General features: G+C 37.2%; 1 protein-coding gene across 2 annotated transcripts; it reads left to right on the top strand.

Annotated features, from left to right (window-relative positions):
* Positions 1 to 7,460: 7,460 nt before the first annotated feature.
* LOC100376969 (uncharacterized) lies at positions 7,461 to 23,575 on the top strand. 2 transcript variants are annotated; one of them, XM_002734604.4, is made up of 4 exons: positions 7,461 to 8,437; positions 14,451 to 14,581; positions 16,487 to 16,642; positions 21,313 to 23,575. In XM_002734604.4, the coding sequence occupies exons 2-4, from the start codon at positions 14,485 to 14,487 to the stop codon at positions 21,936 to 21,938; spliced, it is 879 nt and encodes a 292-aa protein (XP_002734650.2). In that variant the 5' UTR covers positions 7,461 to 8,437; positions 14,451 to 14,484; the 3' UTR covers positions 21,939 to 23,575. The 2 variants fall into 2 exon arrangements, with proteins under 2 accessions (XP_002734650.2, XP_085353119.1); XM_085496993.1 differs by having other exon boundaries at positions 21,310 to 23,575.
* Positions 23,576 to 24,015: the final 440 nt, after the last annotated feature.

The raw sequence follows: 24,015 nt of genomic DNA, 5'->3' as shown, positions 1-24,015 counted from the left end.
GTAGCAGCCAGGTCCCATCCAATAACTCGATGTAGCAACCAGGTGCCGTCCCGAAACTCGATATAGCAACAAGGTGCCATCATATGACTCGATGTAGCAACCAGGTCCCATCCAATAACTCGATGTAGCAACCAAGTGCCACCCCATAACTCCATATAGCAACCAGGTGCCATCCCATAACTCAATTAACAACCAGGTGCCATCCTATAACTTCTTGTAGCAACCAGGCGCCATCCCATGACTCGATGCAGCAATCAGGTGCTTTTCCATATCTCACAATAGAAACCAGGTGTCATAATCCCATAATTTCATGTATCAAACAGGTGTCATCCCACATCTCCGTGTAGCAACGATATGACATATCATAACTTCATGCAGCAACCAAGTGCCATCCCATAACTCTATGTAGCAGCCATGTACCATCCCGCAAGTCCATGTAGCAACTAGGTGCCATCACATAACTCATGCAGCAACCACGTGCCATCCTATGACTCGATGTAGAAACCAGGTGTCATCCCATGACTCGATGTAGCAATCATGTGCCATCCCACAAGTCCATGTAGCAACTATGTACCATCACATAACTCATGCAGCAACCACGTGCCATCCTATAACTTGATGTAGCAGCCATGTGCCATCCCTTAACTCCATGTAGCAACCAGGTACCATCACACAAATCCATTCAGCAACCAAGTACCATTCCATAACTCAATGCAGCAACCAGAGTGCCATCCTAAACTCGATATAGCAGCTGTGTGAAGTGTTCATCTCAAAAGTCTGAATGCCAGCCATGATCAAGATTTCAATTTTCACAATTTGATCTGACAGCCACCAATCAAAGAATCACATAAGTGCTCATCCTATAAATTTGGCAGTCAGGTGTTCGTCCTAAACGTCTATGCTATAGTCAAGCGTTCATCTCACAATTTGATCTGCCAGGCAGGTGTCCACCACACAAATCTATGTTGGAGCCAGCAGCTAATCCAATGGATTGATGGAGCAGTAAGGCGCTTATCCAAAACTCGACGAAGCAGCAGGGCAGTCATTCCACAATTCAAGATATCAGACAGATGAACGTGCATATCCGACAACTCGATAAAACAACAACGTTCTCATTACATAATTTGATGTAGCTATCACGGGGATAAATCTCTTCTCCGGGGTTCTCCACACTTGTCAGGGGGGAAACTCGTCTCGTCTCTCTATCGCGTCCCCTTGAGGTACGGGATCGGGAAAGTCACTTATACTTTACAGTCAAATAAGACACACACAACGAAATACGTTTCAACTCTCGTCTTAGTCGATCTTTTGGAGCACTCTATAAGACACAGCGCCCTGGGGGAAAAGTCCCCAAGACTATCCAAGGCTGACCCAAGACTCTCTTAGACTGCGTCCAGGCTCGCCCCAAGTCTCTCCCGGACTCCCCTCTCTCTCCTGCGTCTATCGTGCTGTGTTCCCCAAGACCAACTCAAACTCTCTTTATTCATTTTCAAAACTCTAACCAATTACAAAGCAGTAAAAAGACTCTAGGGCGTAACCTTCAATCATAAAGCCAATCACACTAAGTACTGAATACGTCATATCTTTTGATTAATCGTTCACTACATTAATAACTATGGATATAAACTGTCAGAATCTTAGTCAGAATGGCGGCGGTTATCTGGTAATTAGTTCCAAATCACTGAGCCAAGTTCCGTCCAAAACTTCAAATAGGCCTAAACGATGACAGACATAACACAGCAATTCAGCTAGTAATCAGTTAATTAAGTCGGTTAACAGATACGCAAAAACAAATTCATGACATAGCAGTTGACGACGAATGACCTAATTACTTGGACATGACAACCCGGTGTACGTCCAATAGTTATATATTCCAGCCAGGTGTCTATCCCACAACAACCTGTTGTCCGCCCATCAACTTTATGTGTCAAGAAAGCATCCATGAAAGGTCAATGTAAGAGTCAGATGCCTATACCATAGATCAATATAGCAATATAACGCTTATTCCACAAATTGATGGTTCAGGTATTTTGTACTTTAGTGCTGTATAGTAATTTAGTGTTGTTAATATTCTCAATAATAATTCATATCAATCCCACCATTGTATTTATGGTTTGTCATAGCTGACACAAATGAAAGTACTGTTTAGAGAATGAATGCAAGATATATTGATTGGTGTGCATTAATAACATATTTTTCATTAGTTTTCCATGAATATTACATGATAGCACGATGTTATTGTACAAATATGCAAACACGTGAATACAGCGTCGTCTCGATTAAGCAGTTTTCAACAACAAAAAAAATGAAGACCTAAATTATAGTTCGGGTTGTGTTACATATTTCATTTTCTAAACAGAGATCTATATAATTTATTAAATCATTATTCTACATCGTAGTTCCTATTAGGTGATTCAGTAGTTCCCATCAACACACTTAATAGGCAATGTAGTTTTATAATGCAATAATTCCCCGTGGAAAACATAGATTCACATGCACTAGAAGTGTATATTCATTAAAACGTGGGACTCCCATTAATTCGGTTGTTTTTCAATTGAACCAAATCATCGATTCTACGATGATATTGTTAACAAGATTGATACACATTTTCTACAAAAAAAAGATGCTAGAATTTCCGATTGACAACACGCAAAGGAGGACATATATTTTCATCAAAATACTGGTTTTTCGATCGCAACAATTAGAGCTCCCCTGCCCTTTGATGTATCGCTTTATTCATATGAAGCAGACTGTCACCTTGCCACATGTGGATAATGTGATTACTTGTTTTGAAACACCTGACATCACCTCTTGGCTGGATGACTTGAGGGCCTCTTCTCATGTATTTAAGCTTGTGGAGTAGAATACTTGTGAGTAGTTAGTTGTTGTTGTTTACTATTGCGGGTTAGTAAAAACATACCGAATGTATAATATGTATGTTATTTCCACTTTGCCCCAAGAGAGTTGATGGTACACATATGATTTGTATAGAAAGAGAGATGATCTCTCCATGTGTACACATTTTATTAGAATTTCAGGAAAAACGAGACAATGCTAGACGAAGTTTTGGAATATGTAGTTTTTCTACTGAATTCGTGCATACACACGCAAACACAACATAATCAAAATGACAGTACTGGAATTATTACTGTTTTTACGACAATGTTACCAAAGAAAGATTTTTTTCGTGTAGTTTTCGTTTCGACCTTTATACTGCTTCATGTGTGTCTTTTCTTTATTTTACAATATCGAATACAAATTTGATAATCCTGTACAAAATTGCAGTTAATGTCAAGGTCGCTGGTTTGTGAGATTCATTGTGGCATGACAATTTCAAGAGTCTTATCCTTAATAACATTTGTTTATATGAAGTTCAATTTATTTTTTATAATAACCATTGTATTTATTATCAACATAATTCCTCCTTGATGTTCTATGTCTTACCATGAGGTTAAATTGTGATTAATAGCGTGCTATAACAAATCCTGCCTGAAAGTGTGTCATGTACGTGTACTGATTGACACTTGCATATTACAGTATATGGCTAGTGTGATATGTACTCGAAATCCAAGGTAAAAATGTTTAATAACATGCCGAGTACTGTCAACGATTACTTGAATATGAATAACTGCAAGAATGAACTGAATTGGCTTTATTGAACGCGACACAATCGGCACACAGCGCGTGTTCGAATCTCGCGTAAACAATCAATGAGGTTTACACGCGTTGCCTAAGTCACGTGGGAACAACGCCGAATACGACGCGGCGATACGACTGACTGTGACGTGAATCACGAAATGTAAGAATTTTCACCATATAACTTCTGATTTATGTTAATTAATCTCACGATAACAAATCAACAATGCGACACGAATAATTAACACACACAGAATTTAGATACAAAAAAATCACCCCAAAATAAACAGCGCAAAGCATAAAAACATACACATTCTGTAACTATGTACACACAACACATATAGGTTTACGCCATAAGCTACTCATTCGCAGAATATTGAAAGTAATACCGATGTATAAAATTACTTATATTCGCCTCACCAATGAAATGCGTGACAGATTTATATAACCCAAGGTCAAGAATTGACATCGGAATATATATTATATTGGAACCTTAGCAACGACTGTTGTTCGCACCCAATGTAGGACAATAATTCATAGACAAAAACACATGAATATTGTATAAGTAAGTAAACATCAATATTCTATATAAACTAAAATAAATATTAGAACTGAAGTTTCATAAAAAACAGTGGTATTCAATAATTTGGACGAATGGATATTAATAAATGTTAAACTGTAAGGGAAGAATTTGCATTTACGTCTTTTGTACATTGATCAGTATTGCCGGTGCACGTTTACATTTATACATTAATTTCCTGCCTCATCACAACTCAGATTAAATATAATAAATATAACCATTCCGAAAAATTAATATAATGTCTGTCATGGTTTAGAGCTCCAGGACTCCCTCTGGCTTGTCAATCATCATACACTATGAATATATCGTCAGTATATGCTCTTGTACATTACATGGTAATCTGATTATGACAATTAACCAAGATTTTCACATAATTATGTACACCAGACGCTGTCAAACAACACTCGCAAATGAATTAACCAACGTTCAATCAAGTGTCATCTTAGTTCAACCTAAGTTATCTCCTGGGTTTATATCATCGCGAGACAGGTTTAGTCTGACCCTACTTCTAACAGGGTGCAGACGTGAAATATATTGATTCTACCTTGACTGATATTCAGGAGGTAAATGTTACACTGAACGACGAACTCCCGTGCCTCCTTTAAAACTTCTTTTCAGTGTGTGAAAAGTAGGATCTGTGACACGCAGCATTACACACACTCATAACGCAATGCGTAAAATGACGTCAACGTATATTCACACGAAATGAACATCGTTGAAGCAGCTCAGACGAAGCCTGCTAAAATAAGTTTAATTTTGTAAAAAAAAAACTGAGGTAATATGTTTTTTCAGATATGAGTTAATTTTTACTGCTATACTTTTAATAGTGTTCATATGTGCGTAATATTGTAATTCAGAATTGCCGCTTGTGTATATATGAATATTTTATGCCGGAGATGCTAACAGTCTCATAAAGCTATATATACGTTGTAGTAATTTGGATAATTCTAAAAATGAACACATAGATATATATTACCAACACCAAAACACCATGCACAGTTGTCAATGCATTTTTTTTCTCTAATGGCTGGACATTTTGTAAGCGAGACTGTGGTCAAAGCGTTCAGCGACAGTTATTAATACTTTCACCAAATATTCACATAATTTTAGTGACTTTTTTATGCCCTTCATAGGACACTCTTGTGCTCCCTGAAGACACATATCTAAATATTTTACAGTCTTCTGATGAACCAGTAGCCCTATTATTGGAAACAATGATCTAAATGGTCGGCCAACACAGTATAGTTTAATTGCCCATCATATTTTATGCTGCCGCAGCGCAGTGAGTTGTCTACCCCTTTGTTAGCTTGGCCTTTAGTGAAATAACAACTATTCCGTTTATGAGCATATGTCTATTTCGACAAGTCGAATGATCAGTCACTTAGAATTCAACACCATACTTGTCACGCTGAAACTAGACGAAACGTTTCGTAATGATCACTCTATTTATGGGCTGTAGATGTATTGGGTGTTTTCCGTGTAATCGATCGGTGGCTCAGAGCCACATCACAGAGAGTGCTTGTCTGGCTTCTCATGAACGGGTTCAGTGAACTAGTAAAATGATGTGAATTAGGATTCATTTCACACTGTCTTTGGAATTGTTTTCACGTGGGTTGTTAGTTATTACTGTGTGATCTAATTAAGTATGGACCCCTGTGTGCCGAATGTTGGAAATATAACAAACCTGAATTATTTGAATAGATAAATCCAAAAGAGGTGAATGTTGAAAATAACAGAATGGTTTGAATAACTAATAAAAACAAATTCAAATGTTGAAAAAATTTAAAATGCTGTAAATGAAACAAACTTGATTCGAAATGTTATGAAACAAATCCAAATGTTGAAAATAAAACAAATTGAAATGAAAAACGGAATGTTGTAAGTAAACAAATGCAAATATTGAAAAATATCCAAATGTTGAAAAACAAATTCAATTGTTGAAAATAAAACAAATCGAAATGGAATGGAATCAAGATGTTGTAAATAAAACAAGTCCAAATGTTGAATATAAAACAAATTGAAATGAAAAACGGAATCAAAATGTTGTTAATAAAACGGATCCAAATATTGAAAATTATCCAAATGTTGAAAAACAAATTTAATTGTTAAAAATAAATCAAATACAAATGTTTAAATAAAACAAATTGAAATAAAACGGAATAAATATGTTGTAAATGACCCAAATGCAAATGTTGAAAATAAAACAAACTGGATAGGAACGGAATTAACATGTTGTAAACAATGTTGAAAATCATATTCAATTGTTGTAAATAAAACAAATGTAAATGTTAAAAATTAAACAAACCCAAATATTAAAAATTATCTAAATGTTGGAAACAAATTCAATTATTATAAATAAAACAAATTAAAATGTTGTAAATAAAACAAATCAAAATGTTGTAAATATAACAAACCGGATAGGAACGGAATTAACATGTTGGAAAAATAATGTTGAAACAAATCAAAATGTTGAAAATCAAATCCACTTGTTGTAAATAAAACAAATTCAAATGTTTAAAATAAAACAAATTGAAATAAAACGGAATCAAAATGTTGTAAATAAAACAAATCAAAATGTTGTAAATAAAACAAACCGGATAGAAACAGAATTAACATATTGTAAAATCATGTTGAAAAATCCAAAAGTTGAAAATCAAATTCACTTGTTGTAAATAAAACAAATTGAAATGTTGAAAAATATCCAAATGTTGAAAAACAAATCGGAATGTTGAAAATAATCCAAATCCAAATCCAAATGTTGTTGTAAATAATACAAACCTGGACATTTTGAATATACAAATATATAACATAAGTATGCAAAATCTGAACCCTAAATAAATAAATCACAGTGTAGAAAATAAAACAAATATGAGCGCAAACAGTAAACAGAATGATTTTTGGTAAATGCCAATAATATTCCTGATACCCCACTCACTGTTATTTGTATTGTCTTTTAAACATACAAATCGAATTGCTTTATTCTTATCTGGAAGTTCGTATACTATACTACATGCTAGGACGATTACATGCTACACCACACCTACACACATAAATACATGGTATGATTAATGTGATTGTGACGTAGGTACTGCAATTGACTACCCTTCCGGTGTCAGCGGCATAGTCACATGGGCCTAATATTACTGTGGCAAATATTCAGAATTTAACGTTGTTTTCTCCCACACTATTCAAACTGGCTACACTGATCAGTTATCTTTGTTTTTCCTATTCAGGAGTATGACACATCATCAGTCACTCGGGGTATTCCTTTGAGTTCGTCCTGCGGGAACGAAAAGTGACATTGAGGTCATCGTGACAGGCACAAAACACAGACGAGACAGTCACTTCCGGCCAACTAGTAAATGAACAACATGGAAAATGAAAGTGTACATCTCAAATCCAGTCATAATTGGGTTATTACATTATGGTCTACCACAGTGGCATGCTATTCTGGCAATGGAGCCGTATTTCCACTGAACCACTTCCGCCGATTGCGTCATGGCAGTGGTATTTTTTGCTGGTGGGTCTAAGTGTAGTGGAATTAGCTCTGCGGGTACACAGTGACGATTATTTCCTGTGGAGTAGTTCTTTAAGCCTCCTTTTACACAGATAAATGCCGGTGGGTGTTTCAGTTTCCCCGACAGCATGTCGATGTTTATTGCGAATATTCAAGCTCGACGTACACGGAATTATCACGTTCCACAGAGTCGTTGATTGTAACCTTCGGCCAGACCCCTATCTGCAACTGTTAGCGTTTGTATACAAAAAAATCGATCTTTGACCCTCGTGTACGTGTATAAAGTCCACTATACATTGCAAGCACCGCGTCATTTGCAGCCAGTGCATTATTATTACTGGCGGCCGTGACATCAGGATCGCTTGAACTTTAGTCAGTGTTTATAATCGAATTATTCCTTCAAGAACTTCCAGACAATTGGTTCTGCTCACATTTAACGAGTTCACAATCTCCGCATTCCAAAAAGAATTGTTTCGACGGTACTTAAGCGCATGAGTAAGTTGAAGTTTCCACTCGGTGGAATATTGACAAAGTGACGTCATTCGACGGAAATCATACACCAAGGTGGCGGCTCTGGAATTACGCCTGTGTACTAGTGTGTTGAGAACACTGTTATATAGAGAGTGGATAGACTAGTCAGTAAAATATTTCATATCACTTACGATACCGGCAGTGTATATAGACTGATTGAAAGTAAACACAAGGTGAGTTTCTAATTTACGTGTCATGTTATAATTTATCTCTCTCTACATGCGAGTGTATACTTAGTTTACTGGTCGTACACACGCTACACACGTGTTTATAATCATCGTATATTAACTCACGCGGGTACCACAAGTCCCATAGTTACGAACATGTACGCTGCTTCATACATTTGCCGGGATATATGATTTTTTTTTCTTACACGATATATTTTTCAGATTCGGCAGTGTTACGTTAGTATACTGTATAGTGAAGGTATCTAGTTTGAAATATTCCCAATATATGTAAACACAAAGCACACACAAAACAACCCCGTGATTTTGTTTCTGTGCCCTTCTGTGTTCATAGCATGATATACACTATATTAATACTGGACTTTGGACTTGTGTACAGATCATAACATGAAATATCACTAATCACGTGGTCTTATTATTAGGGTCGTTTCAAGTTGACCCAAAATGAGAGTAATACGGACATTGACCTTTCATGACAATTTTTATCGTGTTCATTGCGCATAGGACAATAACACCCTCATTAGTCACTGAGTGATTGTTCAACTCAGAAACTACTACGGCTAATCTCGCGGCAGACGTAATACCTAGTGTATAGAGGTAGACTGGCTTAACTAAAACATGTACACTTAACTCAAAGCTAGTTCTCTGGGATTTCTTCCAGATTTGCTAATCCCCGGGCAGTGCTGATCATGCACATGCAAATACTAGTACCTCCTTCTATATGACTCTCAAATATGCCAATTTCTTACTGTGTATATATCACTAATACATTTGGAAGTAAATGATGATCCACGTGACATCTTAGTTATGTGGTATACTCTAAACTGTTTTGAATACTCTGTAATAGATGTGTATCAACAAAAGAAGTGCATTTCTCCCTTCAGCGAGTTTGTGATTCAAAACTGCTGTCTGGCTCATATCCGCGTAGCACTGATAATTAAGATTTCTCGTAAATATTATTTTTTTACTGCTTAAGCGGTATAATACAAACGTGACTTTTTTTTAGCAGATCACAAATCTTGATTTGGAATCATGAACATGCCGACCGTAGATATAGATGTAATTGATTGTTTAACTCGGTGCAGAGAACTCAGTGATGTCACAGTAAATTTACAAATGCATTCTTTGTCTCAGTTATTTAATACATTTTGTCCGGCAATATATACATATACTGGTATATCACGTGACAGTTAACTGTCATTTGAATAATCTCCATGAATTGCATGTGTGTAATATAAAAAAAAATATCAATGTCAAGTGAATGTATTTCAAAATGCATCATATACCGAACACAACATTCTCATGCAAATACAAATTCTCGCTGCAAGCGTCTCGGCTTATCAATGCTTCTTGACGAATGTATGAAGTCAACGCCTTCTGGTTCAGTCGTTATTTAGGTCAGATGTCTCACCTGCCAGTAATATATGGATGCCATCATCAATATTATAATATGTTTGTTGTCAGAATAACTATGCTATGTACACGTGTGATTATTCTACTAACGTGACAGTGGAATATAGTTGTAGAGTATTTCCCATCTTGCCATTACAAAATAACATGTTTATAGGTGTGACGGAGAGTTTACTCAATTCTGACATACATCATTGCTGTGCAAGCGATAACTCGGATAATAATATTCCACGTTCCACTGGTTTGTGTTTACATTGCTCCTGTGATTACATCTCCTAGACACGTACTTTACTTGCTTCTTTCACACCTGGGTAAAATCCCATTAAAGTCCTCGGTTAATTGTGACGAATGCATAATTTATTGTTCCGAGTTTTGCCTCGCATAAATTGTCGTTAGTCGTAAAGGGACAACAAATCAACGATTTTGTAGTAAAAATCATTGTCCTTAAAAATAGACTAAATTCATAAATCATTCTGTCTATGTTCGAAATATGATACAAAATCTTTAATGTTTCATGTGTATTGGGGGGGGGAGAATTGGCAGAATTTTGGCCTTCCAATAATCCTTAAATTGTTCAGTAATGTCGTGAGGATGTGAATTTACGCATGCGTGAACGTTGAATTTGTAGCTTCATGTCTAGGCGATATCATATATAGCCCCTTTCGAACATTAAGCTTATCGTTAAGATATAAATCTATTTATTAATAAAATGACATTCTCTAGAATTTAGCTATATGTTGGAACCTGGTTTAAAATATAGGGATCGGTTGTGGGAAAGAAATGTCTAAAATAATATTGTTGCACGTCTCATAATGAAAGACATTTTACGGGATGTTGAAATGATACATCAGGGAATATTTATATATAGCGACCGATTAAAGATGATTGGGGTTGTTGTCTTAAATCATTTAAACATGAAATTAGCAATCATTCGTCATCCGATCGAGTTCCTGAAAATGATGTGCGAAAATCTTTGATATATTCTCGGCGCAAAATACAGTTTTATAACAATATACATTTCGATGACTAGTATTTCCTTCAAACATACGAGAAACAAATATGTATATTGAGTGAATACTGTTTGTTAGCGCTTCAAATGTAAGGAGCATTTTTTTTAAATATAGACAAGCGATTTATTCACCCGTTGTGATGCAGAAGAAAAACACATATATTTCATTTCTCGTATATTTATGTCATTTTAAGTTTATTTCCCGAGGTCAGGTCACGTGTAGCTATTTATGGTCTTAAAGCCAATTAAATGAAGATAAAATTCGCAGACGACATGATTTACTGATAGAAATGACGGACAGTCATTCACTTTGACGAGACTAATACCGGTTTCAATGATGAAACACGAAGAACGACGTAATATTATTACCGACTCGAATAATGCCAAAATCAAAACACAAATTATAGACATCAGTAGTTACAACAATAAGAAACTATGAATTGATTGTGACAATGTATAATTTCGTTGGTTACAAATGACATTACAATCACTTTCAAATGGCATACCGTAACCCCGGTGTATGGGGTCAATTTAAAAGTAGCAAGTGTATTGCGTAACACTACTCGAAAGGGGGACTTTTATTTCGCCCGCCATGAATGGTTTTCAAATACTGAGAGAGTGACAGAAATTCCAGTAACGGTTTAAAACATCGACCAAACAAAGTGTAGATCGACTTCCGGTTACCATGACTACACGCAATCGAGATGTGTGTATACACCATACAATTCGATCTTCGTGACGGCCCCTGGGTGACACTGCGCGCTCTGGAAATCTATTCTTGCAATTCTAGCTGTTTCGATAATGTCACCGCCGTGGGGTGTGACGTATTGCGGAACACTGCAATTTCGGTCTTTGTTGGCGACGACGTGCTTAGTGCGCACAGAAGTTCACGAGAAATAATTGACTACACTATGTTATGTGGTGGAGTGCACGATGAAATTGATCTAAGAATACTCGCAAATACACATTCGCTCTAATTACATTGTTTAAAGGCTATCAAAGAGGGTAATTGCATAATTTCGAATAATGTTTGAGAAATATTGATGACACTCTAGTATAGGACGATATCAGATATCCTGAAAGAACTTACTAGTATACCATGACTTGAAACATTGGAGGCCGGAAATAGAGGTGCAGTTGTAGCGTTAGAACACGTAATAGTTATGAAAGAAAATTAATTATAATATTATGAGGTTATTACGAGAATTCCGCAAAGCATGCATGAAGACAGTGCAGCGAAAGCATCGGCCAACACGCAGCGGAGGTCGATATTACCGCGTACTGTCGATATTACCGCGTACGAGTGCATCATGCTTTGTGGTATCCTCGTAATAACCTTATTATTATACATCTCTTCCTCCCAAGGACACGTCATGGAAATGACGAAATCCAGAAAGTTTGGAAGAGGTATAGCGAACTTCTTTGTGTGAGCTCTGGTCAAACCCAGAGGCTACCATGTTTGTTTTTATCATTTGAGGACCGGACGCTTATGCGCGTAATCGTTCCATATTTGGAATTCACATTTCCTAATATGGTAGGATGCCAGAACGCTGTAACTTATGGCGGCACGGTGACAGATGTATAATAATACAAGTTTGCATCTGTTTACTAATCGTATACCAATATCGCGTTCATAGTAATTTAGATCTCCAGTTACCAAGCGGAAACACGTAACAGCAGGTTTTTTGGGGGGATACATCCGCTGAGTTCTCAGAGTTGTGAGGGTTAAGATCATAGTTTAACTATTAAATTGAGATAATCATTGCGTGATATCACATATTTGTCAGTAAGTTACATCCTGTATCCGCTCATACATATAACCTTGTAAAATGGCGCCATAAATTGCGCCCTCTCTTGCCTCTGCCAATCTTCCGGGGCGTATTGATACATTAGGTGGGGGTGCGTTCATTAAGGAAAGCGTTCGTGAGAGCTCCGAGCGTTTTTTTTTTTTTCCACTGAATGATTTGTTCTCCGCGAACGTTACGCATCGTTAACTGACAAGGCTACTGAGGCGATTCACTGGCGTAACAAAAATGGCGGAAACGTTAGAAAACGTTTCCCGAACGTTTTCCTTAGTGAACACTCCCTAGAATACTATCAAATCACTAGACTATCTGTGTTTTCATATCATTGTATCCTCGATATATGTAGACGATTACGTCATATACTGCATTTCCCCAACGTTGCTCTTTGTGAACACTCCCTAGAATACTATCAAATCACTAGACTATCTATGTTTTCATATCATTGTATCCTCGATATATGTAGACGATTACGTCATATACTGCATTTCCCCAACGTTGCTCTTTGTGAACACTCCCTAGAATACTATCAAATCACTAGACTATCTGTGTTTTCATATCATTGTATCCTCGATATATGTAGACGATTACGTCATATACTGCATTTCCCCAACGTTGCTCTTTGTGAACACTCCCTAGAATACTATCAAGTCACTAGACTATCTGTGTTTTCATATCATTGCATCCTCGATATATGTAGACGATTACGTCATATACTGCATTTCCCCAACGTTGCTCTTTGTGAACACTCCCTAGAATACTATCAAATCACTAGACTATCTATGTTTTCATATCATTGCATCCTCGATATATGTAGACGATTACGTCATATACTGCATTTCCCCAACGTTGCTCTTTGTGAACACTCCCTAGAATACTATCAAGTCACTAGACTATCTATGTTTTCATATCATTGTATCCTCGATATATGTAGACGATTATGTCATATACTGCGTTTCCCCAACGTTGTTCTTTGTGAACACTCCCTAGAATACTATCAAATCACTAGACTATCTATGTTTTATGTGCAATGGCACGTGTCCCTTTCTACTGATTACAAATCTATTGATTATGGGCGGTTGAGTGCCATTTTAAAATTGCTTAATGAATTATGATAATCCTTAAGCTCGATGATAGGTGGTGGTTTGTTAAAGTATATTTTCATTAGTATTTTGCGTTGAACGCATGAGATACACATCGGATACGTTATGAAGTAGCTTGTCTGCCACCACAAATTACAATCGCGTCTAGCAGTTGTGCAGCAGTCGCCCCATCGATTCATTTTCTACATGTACTGTTATAAACATTGTTCGACACGACGCTTTCAATTTCTATATCTTCACCTAGCACACGACATAACACCGACTCGTTATTTTCAAATATATGGGCGTTGCATAATATCGACGTTAGATAGTGATATCGTGTGTATAGTGTAATAGGTTGTATCATCCTGATTGATAACAACGTGTCATGTACCACAACTACGGGGAAATAAAACTCAATTTGTAGAGTTAATTTCAAGGCATGTATTTGTTTTTTTCCTTTCTGAGTTTTCAGATATTTAAAATCCCATATGACCCAGGCTTGGATACAATTTGTGCTATTTACATTGTGATATATCTGTTCACAGATCTAAGTCTGAATCTCACGATTAAAGTGTCCCGGATTGAACCACCGAAGCCTGCAATGTCATTAATGTGCGTTAGCAGCAACTGCTGTTTATTATTGTGTCAAGCATTCAAGGACGTTAACGATTGTGTAATTATATTTTGTCACTTAGATAACCAGTGTCATCCCACATCATACACCAAGATATGGATGTCTTACTAAGCACAGTACGGCTGCCGGGTCATGGGGGCTGGATTCTCTGTATCTTGCTATACAATCTATCAGCGCTGTGCAGTTGTCAAGGTGCGTAGTAACTGATTTTACGACTTTTCGATTTACAACATATAACATATCATCTTTAGATGATTGCGAGAGCCATTAATTTAAAATATGTTCAAGAAGCTAGTGGGCGAACCGCTATTACGGGACAAAATGGCGGGATAGTCACGTTCAACATATAAATGTAGTTTTGTAACATCGGACTCATCTGTGCATCATTACGGATTGACGTAGAGTGGGTATTTGCCATAGCTACAATAGTCACGCGATTCGCTCAACACTATTTAATCTTTAGAAAGGTATTATTTTGAACACGTAATATGAACGCAATTTTCGTGTACCCAAATGGTCGAAATGACAATGAACAAATGACGAATATCAATTATGTTGTTGCCATGGCAATGTTTCAGTATGCCAATGTGACCCATATTTTGCCTTTTGCATTCTAAAATGCACAGTGTTTCATTTACGTTTTTAACGGTTACGTGATACAATTTGATGAAAGTTTCAAGTCTTTCTTTCTGTGACTGTTTTTTTTAAAATTTATTTACCCAAACGTGTCTATGTATCTTACCTAGAATATAGATTACGTAATCCATATGGCGACATGGGGGTTTATTGCATCAGGTTATAACAACTTGAACACTGGAAGGTGTGTTAAGTTGACGTTGATATATTCCCTTACTGAAAATAGTGAATTTAAAATAATGTAGATGCGTAGTATACCGGAAAAAAGTTTCATTTTTGATTTAGACATTCAATTTTTCACACACCGATAGACACAGTGACGTTTGTTTTTTAATGCTGTATGGACTACGATGGCACCAGAGTGTCGGTATGCCAAGACAGAGTAATACATATAAGTATATATATATATATATACGGAGATGAGTTATTTCTGCCGAGATATGTGCTATTGTATAACGGCGTCTAATGCGACGACGGGACACACGATCTCTACTGTTTACCGTGATAGTACAATGGTCATAAAAAAAACTTGAGAATCCTCGAAAAATATTAATTCAGGGATTTAGCGACATACCGCGGGACAAGATCACGTGGTTGGCTGACTTGTCAGAAAGGGAGAAGTTCGAAATAAAATAGAATATCATAATCTAAGTAGTATTTGGTACCGAAAGGTCAAATGTGAGATTGATAGTCGTTAAAGTAATAGATAGATACTCGCATAGTATGAACTATGTCTTCAAGCACCCGCAGTAGACGCTGACGTGCGTTAACTTAGAGGCATCCATGTGTTTCTGATCGGTGATTGTCAACTTCATCCGACGTTTAAATACACGTTACTTCATGCTTCATCGCCAGTACCCGTCTTCTTTTATTCCAGTTCGTCGCCGTCGTTATATCTCTCTTATCATCCGATGTGATGGATGGATTTATATACATCACAACTCGCATGAATAAAAATATGAAGACGAAGAAGAAAATTACTTGAAATGTGTTAACAAATTGAAAATGACAACTGTTTTCTTTCCTGGCTTGAAATATGCATAGCACTGTTCCCATGGTGATATGTCAAAAAAATGGGCTTTTAATCAATCACAGCAGATGTATATCTACGATCGTGTCACGTGGTTTAACCATTGACAATATGGAATGCAAATTTTCATAGCCGGGTATCTCGACAGTTTAATAGTTATATTCTTTCTCAAAATGTATTCGTGAATCAAAGTGTTTCTCACTTGCGGCAGCTGTATTCCAGCTACCAAATATCCAAATACTCGGGTAGTTCATCTTCAACGATATAAATCTGCGCTTGCGCACTCCGCTACCCACCACAGTGCAGCGTTCTATCTTGAAAAGAAAATAATAGTACACATCGCAGATAGAAGGTAGCGGTGTGTATATGTTGACGGTAACTCGCCGACTCGGAATCAATAATGACGACTTCGTTCCCGTTTTCTTTTTTAGATGCATTCACACCTGATGCGAGTGGAGGTTCAAATAGCACTATTAACGACGATATATCGCTGGCTTTGATCATCGTAGCCGTGGTGTTATTGGCGACTTTCCTTTGTGTGTGCTGCGCAGCGTGCCGGAACTCTCTTTGTCCGGACGAACAGACAGGTGAGACAACAAGTAATATATTTTACGTTTAGTCGTTGCGACAACGACGAAAATGTGGTATCGGATCAGAAACGGGAGGAGGGAATAGCATTTCTTCTGTAAGCAATTCTGTATTTTTTTTTATGTTACTCTCTGCCTGGTCAGAGAGTAGCATTATCATCATTAATTGTTTCTTCTACACACACCGATTTGCAAAATACATAGGGTCAGTGACCTCACATTTTTCAACTTGCCGTAGTAATTATGATGTGAGACGCATTCCCCCCCCCCCGACACCACGAAATTAGTTGCTGACGTCAGAATTACGTCATTTCCTTATATTTCTCCGAAATGTCACCATCTCACGTGTGCTTATGGCTGGTGTGCGTCGTGGAACGTAACGCTACAACGCGGACTATAATATAAACAGCGATTTGCCCAGCGCACATACGCTGTCTCCATGCAGAATTAAGACTAAATGACAGTGCGAGATAAAGTCAACAGTGAAATCAGTCGCAAATTGGCACCTAATGTAATCAAGGAAGGGGAGTTATGTTATTATCGACGACGGAAATAAAATGTTGTAATTTCCCTTGCGCGGCCATGGTTTTGACTGCAAATTCTTCAACTTAAAACGCATTGCGGCTTGAGAATTAATCCCAATAATAAAAAAAAAAACGCTTTAGCGAATTACAACTTACGTATCAACCGGATGATCGTTCTGAAATGACACCAGAGTAAACACAACGATACTGACATAAGCAATTAATATTTTATAACGTGTATTGCTGCCAGTCCCTTGGATTTGTAAATATTTGAAGAGTATTTAATCGCATTCTTCATAAGACATTAAATAAACCAGCCATGTCGGAGATATTTAATATATTGCAGTGAAATGGTTAAATCATCATGTCGATCGAGTCAAGCGTGTTGAGAAATTTATTTAATAACATGAGTTGTATGCTACGCGAAGTTATGATGCGATTTCCTTTCTTGGCAGATACGGTGCAAATGAGAGCGGTACCTGCCATATCAAGCTGCAAGCTGCATATAGCTACGTTTACGTGCACGTGGTCGCCAAGCAATTCAGTGCAGGCAATCCTCGCTCTATGCAATCTCAATTAATGAATAAATCTTTTCTCTAAATCCACTAGCTGTTCTACGAACATGCTACCTAAGCCACGGGAACATTCAGCTTATTCATTTAATTGTGTTGACGGCCGGGATACATTCGGCCGAGCCTACGTATCTGCATACGTATTCACCTACATAATCAGTACTTCGTGAATTGATAAATATAACAAGGTTGGCGCATATGTTCATAGCATTATGAAGCCATTAAGTGGGTCATTTTATCAAGACCATCTTTGTGAAAATGCACAGAGCGGTAAAGAAATATATCCTCGTTGAACTGTGACATAGTTATTTATGGCCTTATTAAAATCGATAATGATCATTATAGTTCGCGATGCAAAGAACGGGCCAAGACGTGAATTGTATATATGTGTGTGTTCGTTGTACGGCGGTTGTTTTATTTGTTGTCATTTTGAAACTGCGGGTGAAGGTATATTATTGGAAATGAAAAACCGATGTTAGCAACAACTTTATACAACATATCTCTCTTAAAAGCACTTCTTTTTCCACGATTGCCAATTTAATTGCGTCGTACTGTTAAATACATAAAAGTTAGTAGCATCATTTCAGAGGGTTTCAGTGCAAGTTGTGATACTGTATATAATCATTGTACTAGCATGCAGTAATGTAACGCACCTTGCTCACAAATAACCACCTAGATGTCACTGAGAGCGATCGAGCCGCGGGGTTTGTTTTTGCCTCCCGAATTTTGCTCCAATCACAGTACAGTCATCGCGTCTACTGTTCTGCTGACGTAAGCAAAACCAAGTCGCGTGGCCGTCGGCTCGGCGGCCATTTGTGATTAAGGTGTATTGTATTTTTTTTAATTTTGTGTAACTCTCGATTATTAATTTGTACGTTTCTTAACAAGATCATATTTTTTTCGAGAATCAACCACAACCGATAAATAGTTCGAGAATTGCGAGGTGGGAATAATAATAATAAAAAATAAAAAAATTAGCTGTATTTGTTTCCTTATATTTACATTTCAGCATTTCAGTGACATCAACTGCAGACAATATATACTCGTATATCGCGTTTCAGTAGATTACCACCGCTTGCCGATCGACCTGAGTTTAAATCTACTAATTTATTGTAACCCAACATATTCTTGTGTAATTTATTGTCTTAAACAAAAGGTGAATTTTAATAAAAGCAATACGTGCTTGTAACTGTAAATACACTTGAAACCTTAGTGAGATTTACTGTATTATTGGAGCAGCCATGTCATTAATATGGAGGACCGTGACTACAATCCGGGTGAATTGAACAAAACTGAGAAAAAAGATGAATACTGTGGCAGGCTAGTTGCTTAAAGCGCAGTGGTCGTCGCGCAGCGCGTGTTCGAATTTCATGAAAATAAACAATGTATTTTACACGCGTTGTACACGTGGCTTTGAGTCCCATATCAAACGGGATGCGGCGCGACGACTGCCACCCTTTAGGTTTAGCTCATGGCACGTGGTCGACGATAGATATGGCTATGATTTGAGATAGCAGCACCTTACAAAAGACTAATTCAATTTTGTGTGCCATTTGTTGTTATTGAAATAGGTCTGACCTCATCATTTTCCTTGCAGTTGTCTGGCGACTCTTTTATTATTTGCAAGGAATTGTTATTCAGGTCTTCGAACCGGTTATTCTCATGTGAACGCGCAATTCGTCATAATTTAAACTAGGGTCGTTTATGACGTCAGCAGGTCATTTAAATTGATATAAACGAGGCAGAGAAAGTGCACAGTGCGATACTGATACCCATACTTGGATTTACCCTCTGCATCGTACTAGATATAAGGAGACACAAATTGCTGTGTTCACACGTTCGTTGCACTAAACACGATATTTCGTAATAGTTTAGGATTCCGTGCGCGAGTGCGTCCGTTTGTTCATCCATTTCGTTAACTGTTCGGATGCGTGTCGTTAACAATGTTATTCAACGTTGGTATGAGACAATCCATGTTCGTTGCATTCATATGTACTTTGATTTGATGTCATTTAGTGTGTAAATGTTTTCACAAAAGCACAAAAAACAACATTTTAACGTATTCAAAACTGTTTCCCGGACATACTTGATCCGATTTCAATAAAGATTTTTGTTTGCGATTTGATTCAAAATGTTCTACTCAAAATTGCTGACACAATTTGACGACAAGTGGCCAGTTTCCTTCTAAAAAACTAAAAAATACTGAAATTCATAAAATGATTTTCGGGGGCATTTTTGGACACATTTCATTCTAATTTGTTAAAAGGTCACACACATAGTGGGTTACTGATGCTAGTAATTTTGTTACACTATTTGGTTTTAAATGACCGTCCAGTGTCAATTTTTTTTTGTGTGTGTGAATGTTGCCGATTTGTATCAACGTTAGTACAACGGCAGCACATAATAATTCTCATATGAACCACAACTATTTGTATGTGACCAGCTGGCGGCCATTTTCTTCCAATAAACTCTGTTTCTCATGCCTTGGCAGATTCCATTCCAACCTATCAGAAACTCCGCACATGGTGTTACTGATTCTCGTCCTCCTATTTAGCTAGTTGATTGATTTGTGTTGTTTTTTATACCCATTTCTCCGACATACATTAACATATTATCGAATATTGTATGAAGGTATTACGTCACTGTAACGAATAATTTTAGTATGAACTATAATATTTACGATTATGAGTTGGCAATTTCAGTAAGCCCTGTTATAATAGTCTCTTTTTTATTGTCAAATACACATGGATATTTGATATGAGTAACTGTTTGTAACGAGTTCTTAGAACTGTTATACTATGAAAATTATGAAAAGTATTGAACATGAACAATAACAAGATATACAAATAGATTGTTTGAGATCATTTTATAATAACTTCAAGTTAACAGAACACGTATATGGTGCAATATAATAGTGGAATTAAATTCAAATTGTCTCTACACTATTTTATTTAACGAACTTAAATATTCTTCTCGTTAGCAGACAGTGAAGCAGCAACGGATACTCCGGACACACCGAACCTTCTCTCGTATGAAATTTTCTTCCAATAAACTCCGTTTCTCATGCCTTGGCAGATTCCATTCCAACCTATCAGGAACTCCGCACATGGTGTTACTGATTCTCGCCCTCCTATTTAGCTAGTTGATTGATTTGTGTTGTTTTTCATACCCATTTCTCCGACATACATTAACAGATTATCGAATATTGTATGAAGGTATTACGTGTAACGAGTAATTTTAGTATGAACTATAATTTTTACGATTATGAGTTGGTAATTTCAGTAAGCTCTGTTATAATAGTCTCTTTTTTATTGTCAAATACACATGGATATTTGATATGAGTAACTGTTTGTAACGAGTTCTTAGAACTGTTATACTATGAAAATTATGAAAAGTATTGAACATGAGAACAAACTGAACAATAACAAGATATACAAATAGATTGTTTGAGATCATTTCATAATAACTTCAAGTTAACAGAACACGTATATTGTGCAATATAATAGTGGAATTAAATTCAAATTGTCTCTACACTATTTTATTTAACGAACTTAAATATTCTTCTCGTTAGCAGACAGTGAAGCAGCAACGGATACTCCGGACACACCGAACCTTCTCTCGTATGAAATCGAGATTAATGATATGATTCCGCCGACTTACAGTAATCTTGTGGCGGAGGGAATTATCGGTGAAGAGATAGTCATTGATAACAGCGGAAGGACTAACACCAGACCAATTGCAAATGAACTGGACCCTGTTACTCCACCGCCCAACTACGACGTCGTCTTCAAACCTTCGTGGCCCAGGTCGGCATCGGCGTACGTGCTGCACCCAGAACGAATCGAGGAAGTAGCGATGGCCGATCTTTACACACGACAGAACTCCCAGGAAAGAACTGCACGGTCACAGAATTCAATCAACCGGTCAGTGTCGTTTGTGGACGCCACTCCGGAGGAGACCGAACCAGACTCTGTCGAAATACCGACTTCCGAGACGACTGACGGACAAACTCCCCGGGCTATCTTTGAGCGTGAGAGCATTTCATCTACGACTGTTCACTCACCGTCGTCACAGGTCTCAAACTCTGTGTCGGAGTCTGGAAATGAGAATTCCCAGGGATTGAGTCCAGTGTCAGAAAGTCAGCCGACACAAAGAACTGTTATTGAAAACGAAAACAATGATATAAATGAGGCTACATAAACGTACGGGAGGCTGTATATCATATCATAACCAGTACTATAAACAATTAGTATGGTAAAACATATGGACCCAATAGCTTACGATGGATAAAGTATGTAACAGCAAGTCTTATACAACACTGTACATTTACCCTTCATCAATGCATCACTGCAGAGAATTCAGTTATTTGCATACGAATATTCGGTCATCATGGGGTAAATGGTGACAATGATGCATATTGAACATTTCTACATTTTATATGAAAGTCGTTTTGTTATGACAATTTTATCTTCTGATCGACTATCTGTTCGGATTACGTTACCATGGCGCAGTGATACGCACACATCACGGCAGTTGATAAGAAGCCGATTTACACGGGTGATAGCGCGCGACTTAATCTTACAACTTACTCATTAACAGTATTACAAATCAATGTTATTACTATTGTGTTTATGGGTAATAATAACTGTGCTCAGATTTTTAAAATGAGATTTACTATATAAAAGATTTGATAAAACATACATGAAGAATTTCTTATTTTCAACTCGGTGTCACTACTGCTCATGCGCCATCAAGTCACAGAATATGCAAAGGGAATCATTATTCGGGATATTCACCCCCAATACTAGTAATATCTCATATATTTTGTATAGTGATATTATGACATTAAGTAACCACCAGATTTGGTATATAGAAACTGGTTTCCTAATCAATGGCATGACACTTCTATTCATTTTCGTTAGGTACAATTGTCCGTAAGTTTCAACCGTGTGCATTTACCATATTCCCTGTTTGAGTCTGCGTGACAGGGCTATATGTCTATCTAAGTAAAATAATGGCAAAGTAACGCGATATCCCGCGGTGCAAACCAAGTCCGAGTCCAGTCGAAAACATACAAAAGTGGTTCTAAAGCCTGACCCTCTGTAAGTTAACGAATATCGGCTGTGGCGTTGACATCGAGTTTGTGACACTCTCGCCCAGTGCACAGCAAGGCACATACATGTATATACCAATATGCCGTTCAGCGCAACTACCACTACAGAATTTATAATCGATTTTAGTTTATGCACATAGCTTTAACCAATGCACTATCCATATTGCGCCCTCTAGTGTCATTACGCTTATGTGACGTATATGGGCGACAGCAACTGTGTTGCGTAGTCGTTAGTCATGTCAAATATAGAAATCAATCTTACAAAAACGAAATCTCGATTGAACGATAAGAGATCAAAATGTAATAGAAGCGCTTCGTCGCTAGAGGGCGCGATTTAAAAAAAAAAACATTATTGCGAAACACTCACTTTAGGTAACTTTTGTCAGCTCCAAGATTTACAGTTAAATTGCCCGTTGCGGGCGCAATTACAATTACATGCGCAGTGCGGAGATGTAACCATAGACCTTAGAAAACAAGATCTAAGGTCTATGATGTAACATGACTTTCAAATTGATGATTACACAAGTACGTGCGACTTGTTAGGAATCTTTAAAAACAATTCTCAAACAACCGGATGTACATGATATGATATAACAAAATACAGAATAAAGTAAAATGCCTATCATACACGACCACCAATATAAGCCTTTTTATAACTGTCCCTGATTTTACTTCAACGTCAATTAAAAACATTTTTTTATTGAAATACAAACAAATAACGAAACTCATTCCGTGTGTTTTTGTATTATTAAAGCGCGGTAGTCGTCGCGCTGCGCATGTGCCACATTTGTGTTGATAAACATTGATTTTCCAACAATCCAATGCGCTCTTCAAATGGAAATCACAAGTATGAGGTTTGACCTGGGCGCGACTTGCATTGATTACTGCCAGTGACTCTTTCGATGCCTTCCAATAACATGAAAATTACCTAATTAAAGCTTGGAAACGTCTCAGTTCGTACTCGTTGATCTGCGCAACAGTCAAAGTCGCCATCTTTGTTTATACCCATATATCTCGCACATGCGCAGCACGACGACCATCGGGCTTTAAAGCTAACGTTTAATATCAAGAAGACGCCCTCACATTCTGCAAGGCTAATTGTCTCATGCAAAATCATGCTATCTGTACGAGCGCAAATAATAACAAGTGAGAGTATTTTTAGAG

Source organism: Saccoglossus kowalevskii, chromosome 3 (assembly GCF_978046115.1).
Source record: "Saccoglossus kowalevskii chromosome 3, keSacKowa6.1, whole genome shotgun sequence".
In the NCBI taxonomy this organism is placed as follows: Eukaryota; Metazoa; Hemichordata; class Enteropneusta; family Harrimaniidae; genus Saccoglossus; species Saccoglossus kowalevskii.
Note: the sequence above shows the minus strand (reverse complement) of the source record. Positions and strands in the feature narration are given on the sequence as shown.

Coding starts and splice junctions, on each gene's coding strand:
- LOC100376969 (XM_085496993.1), top strand. CDS start 14,485: ATGGATGTCTTACTAAGCACAGTACGGCTGCCGGGTCATGGGGGCTGG. Junction 14,582..16,486: donor AGCGCTGTGCAGTTGTCAAG/GTGCGTAGTAAC, acceptor TTTCTTTTTTAG/ATGCATTCACACCTGATGCG. Junction 16,643..21,309: donor TTGTCCGGACGAACAGACAG/GTGAGACAACAA, acceptor TCTTCTCGTTAG/CAGACAGTGAAGCAGCAACG.